The sequence below is a fragment of the Salvelinus sp. IW2-2015 genome, linkage group LG18, assembly GCF_002910315.2.
Source record: "Salvelinus sp. IW2-2015 linkage group LG18, ASM291031v2, whole genome shotgun sequence".
Lineage (NCBI taxonomy): Eukaryota > Metazoa > Chordata > Actinopteri > Salmoniformes > Salmonidae > Salvelinus > Salvelinus sp. IW2-2015.
The window spans coordinates 64,646,479-64,650,868 of NC_036858.1; the positions used below are offsets into that span (position 1 = coordinate 64,646,479).

Sequence of the window (4,390 nt, forward strand, 5' to 3'; positions counted from 1 at the left end):
TTTGAGGAGAATCGTAAGTCTGGTGTTATCATGTTGGTCTTGGAGATTTGGTCCACATTAGTCACGCTAGGCAGAAGCTACAGGATAGTACAGTACAGTACACACTTTGTCCTCTTTGTCAAAGACTCCAATCACCAAGTCATACTGTAGACTTTTCTCTCTCTACACGCAAGCGATACCGGAACGCCAAGTCTACGACCAAAAGGCAGCTCTCCCCCAAGCCATAGACTGCTGAACAATTATCAAATGGCCACCCGACTATTTACATTGACACGCCCTTCCCTTCTTTGTTTTTACACTGCTGCTACTTCTGTTTATTATCTATGTATAGTCACTTTACCCTAACTACATGTACAAAATAACTTGAGTAACCTGTACTTGTATATGGCCTCGTTATTGTTCTTTTTTTTTTGTGTTACTTGTTTTTTTTATTTTACTATTTTATATTATTTAGTAAATATTTTCTTAACTTTATTTCTTGAACTGCATTGTTGGTTAAGGGCTTGTAAGTAAGCATTTCACGCGTAAGGTCTAACCTGTTGTATCCGGAGCATGTGACAAATACATTTGATTTGAATACAGTATAGACGTTTGATATAGTACAAATTATCTATCTATTAGTAGTGTCCCTCAGCAGTTCTGGTGGCACAAGAGGTTTTGATGAGAATTTACCTCTTTAGATTTCATGTTCTTCCTGTAATCTTCAGCTGAACCGAGTGATAGTGTGTTCAGATAACTGAAAGAACGTCAGTGGACAGTGGCCAGGGTGAGGACAGCTAAGGAGTGTCGGGAGGAAGCAATTAACAGCAGGACCCACACCCATACTGCATTTGTCTCTGTGGTGAATTGATTTGTGCTGGATGGTATGTTACAGAGGAGTTTCAGGAAGCTTGTGACCTATTTTAATGCATAACAAATATATTGTTTGAAACCAGACTACTGAAAGAATGATGGTTTGTTTAAATAGGAACATGATTCAAAGTTAAGACAAAGAGAGATATGCTAATAATCATGTATTAGATACTGGGGAGTACTGACATTTACACATTGGAAGACTGGGAAACAGAGCGAGGGAGAGATAGAATAAATTAGCTGATTCTTTAATGTATTATACATGTTTAGTATGTTGTGTGTGTTAATTGTGTGGCCTACTGAGAAATTGTACCCACCTTCCATCCACATGAACAGCCAGACTGTTGTTTCTGGAAACCTGGAAAATCAAAGGGCTCTTCAACTCAATATTTCTGATGGCGTCTGGAAAATAGYAGAGATATGCAATACACCTACATTGATGGTGTCACTTGCTGTATGGTCCTCTCAACATTGCCAAAATACACTGTTTTAAACTAAATAATTATAAACAAAAACTATGTCTATTCTGTCTACCTACCCAAAACTGTAACGTCCATGCTGTATACCCCAGTTAGTGGAGTAGAGGTTTTGTTCACTTGGGTCACTACYYTCAGCTGCAGAGTGTAGTTTCCAGAGGATGAGTAGTTATAGTGCACAGACGGCTCCGATCCYTTCAGCACCTCTCTTACAAAACCAGAATATTGATTGATTGATTTGGAAAAATTATTCACTGAGGACAACCCAGGGATAACAGGTTAAAGCAATTCCACTTGTTTCTAACGTGGGCCCTGATGGAATACATTCAACACTGACAAGACAACAGAAAACAACAGTAATCCTTACAGTAAAAAACAGCATCACACAACATCGAAAAAATAAAGAAAAAATAAAACAACCACATGATATTTAAATATATAGCCTAAACTACAAAACATGCATTCGATGATAAACAGGCAAGTCCACATAGGCCTACCCGTTGCCGAAGTCCCAGGTATAGGTGAATCTGGCGGTGCGTAAAGTGTTCATTGGATCGAACAGTTCAAACTTTGTCTCGGTTGGAACTTCCGTGGCCAGCTCCTTGTCCCGCAGATAAGTCACATTTCCTTCCCTCTGAATGAAGCTGAGCTTGCCTGCAATATTTTCTGAGTAAAAATGTAAAAACCATATGTGTTTAGTATACATTTTGTTAAAATAGTGTTGTATTGAAATAATGTTATGCGTAAAAGTAAACCTACTCAGATGGATAAAACTGTCTGTCGCGAGCCCAAAAACATGGGGGCTCAGAATCAGTGGAAGTGACATGACGACCAACGCAATTCTGAAATCATAAACCAGAAGTTCACAAAATGATGTTGAATGTACTGTAATTCTAATTATTTGCCCAAATATTACACATACAACACATYATATTTACCGATACATTTGCACTTGTGAAGAGGCAGATGGTGTAGGATACTTCAGGACTAAGATGTTTAGACATGTGGACAGTCTTTAAATGGACAACCTATAATAGATGCTTTGTCAGCCGGTGCCAGCAAATTGTTCATGCCTTCAAAATTTCACAGATACATGTAAAAGCTTGAAATGATGTCCATGCGTTTTAACCATGTGCCTGCCTCAGATTACAAAGAGCTGTTGTGTTGTAAATCACTGTCCATGGTGGAGGATACACATGAGTTTATGGCCCACATCAAAAATGTGCGGGACACTTCTTAGTAATGGCCAATTTACATTTTTCCTCCTACAGTGAACGAAAATAAAAACACAACATGTAACAATCTCAAAGATTTTACTGAGTTACAGTTCATACAGTACCCRTCAAAAGTTTGGACACAAATACTCATTCAAGGGTTTTTCTTTATTTTTACTATTATTCTACAATGTATAAAATATTCAAAATAAAGAAAAACCCTGGAATGAGTAGGTGTGTTCAAACCTTTGACTGGTAGTGTATAAGGAAATCTTATTAGGCCCTAATCTATGGATTTCACATTACTGTGAAGACAGATATCCTGTTAAGGCAAGGGCTGATTTCAAGGTTTTACTGTTAACCTATAAAGTGTTACATGGGCTTGCTCCTACCTATCTTTCCGAGTTGGTGCTGCCGTACATACCTACACGTACGCTACGGTCACAAGACGCAGGCCTCCTAATTGTCTCTAGAATTTCTAAGCAAACAGCTGGAGGCAGGGCTTTCTCCTATAGATCTCCATTTAGGAAGTTCTGTCCTACCCATGTGAGAGACGCAGACTCGTCTCAACCTTTAAGTCTTTACTGAAGACTTATCTCTTCAGTAGTCATATGATTGAGTGAGTCTGGCCCAGGATGTGAAGGTGAACGGAAAGCTCTGGAGAACGAACCGCCCTTGCTGTCTCTGCCTGGCCGGTTCCCCTCTCCCACTGGATTCTCTGCCTCTAACCCTATTACAGGGCTGAGTCACTGCACGTGCTCTTTCATGCCGTCCCTAGGAGGGGTGCGTCACTTGAGTGGGTATAACTGACGTGATCTTCCTGGCTGGTTGCCCCCCCCCCTTGGTTTGTGCTGTGGTGGAGATCTTTGTGCTATACTCGCCTTGTCTCAGGATTGTAAGTTGGTGTTGAAGTTATCCCTCTAGTGTGCGGGGCTGTGCTTTGGCAAAGGTGGTTATATCCGCTCCTGTTTCCCGTCGGTATCCGTATACGGATGGCCACAGTGTCTCCTGACCCCTCCTGTCTCAGCTCCAGTATTTATGCTGCAGTAGTTTATGTGTCGGGGGCTAGGTCATTTGTATATCTGGAGTACTTCTCCTGTCTTATCCCAGTTCCTGTTGTGAATTTAAGTATGCTCTCTCTAATTCTCTCCCTTCTCTCTTTCTTTCTCTCTCTCGAGACCTGAGCCCTAGGACCATACGTCAGGACTACCGGGCATGATGACTCCTTGCTGTCCCCAGTCCACCTGCCTTGCTGTTTCCAGTTTCAACTGTCTGCCTGCGTTATGTAACCCTACCTGTCCCAGACCTGCTTTTTCATCATCTAATGATCGGCTATGAAAAGCCAACTGACATTTATTCTCTGATTATTATTTGACCATGCTTGTCATTTATGAACATTTTGAACATCTTGGCTCTCTCTAATTCTCTCCTCTCTCTTTCTTCTCTCTCTCGGAGACCTGAGCCCTAGGACCATACTTCAGACTACCGGGCATGAGACTCCTTGCTGTCCCCAGTCACACCTGGCCTTGCTGCTGTTCCAGTTTCAACTGTTCTGCCTGCGGTTATGGAACCCCTACCTTCCCAGACCTCGCTGTTTTCAACTCTTAATGAATCGGCTATGAAAAGCCAACTGACATTTATTCTCTGATTATTATTTGACCATGCTTGTCATTTATGAACATTTGAACATCTGCTCTCTCTCAATTCTCTCCCCTTCTCTCTTTCTTTTCTCTCTCTCGGAGGACCTGAGCCCTAGGACCATACTTCAGGACGTACCGGCATGATGACTCCTCTGTCCCCAGTCCACCTGGCCTTGCTGCTGTTCCAGTTTCAACTGTCTGCTCTGCG

The 4,390-nt window shown here is 41.7% G+C and overlaps 1 protein-coding gene across 1 annotated transcript; it reads right to left on the reverse strand.

Moving 5' to 3' along the window:
- Positions 1 to 617: 617 nt before the first annotated feature.
- LOC111978818 (transmembrane protein 130) lies at positions 618 to 2,716 on the reverse strand. Its single transcript, XM_070448200.1, has 6 exons — positions 2,267 to 2,716; positions 2,088 to 2,170; positions 1,826 to 1,994; positions 1,391 to 1,536; positions 1,170 to 1,254; positions 618 to 639 (listed from the first exon to the last, which is right to left on the reverse strand). Exons 1-6 carry the CDS (start codon positions 2,272 to 2,274, stop codon positions 618 to 620), a joined length of 513 nt encoding a protein of 170 aa, XP_070304301.1. The 5' UTR covers positions 2,275 to 2,716.
- Between the last annotated feature and the right edge of the window lie 1,674 nt (positions 2,717 to 4,390).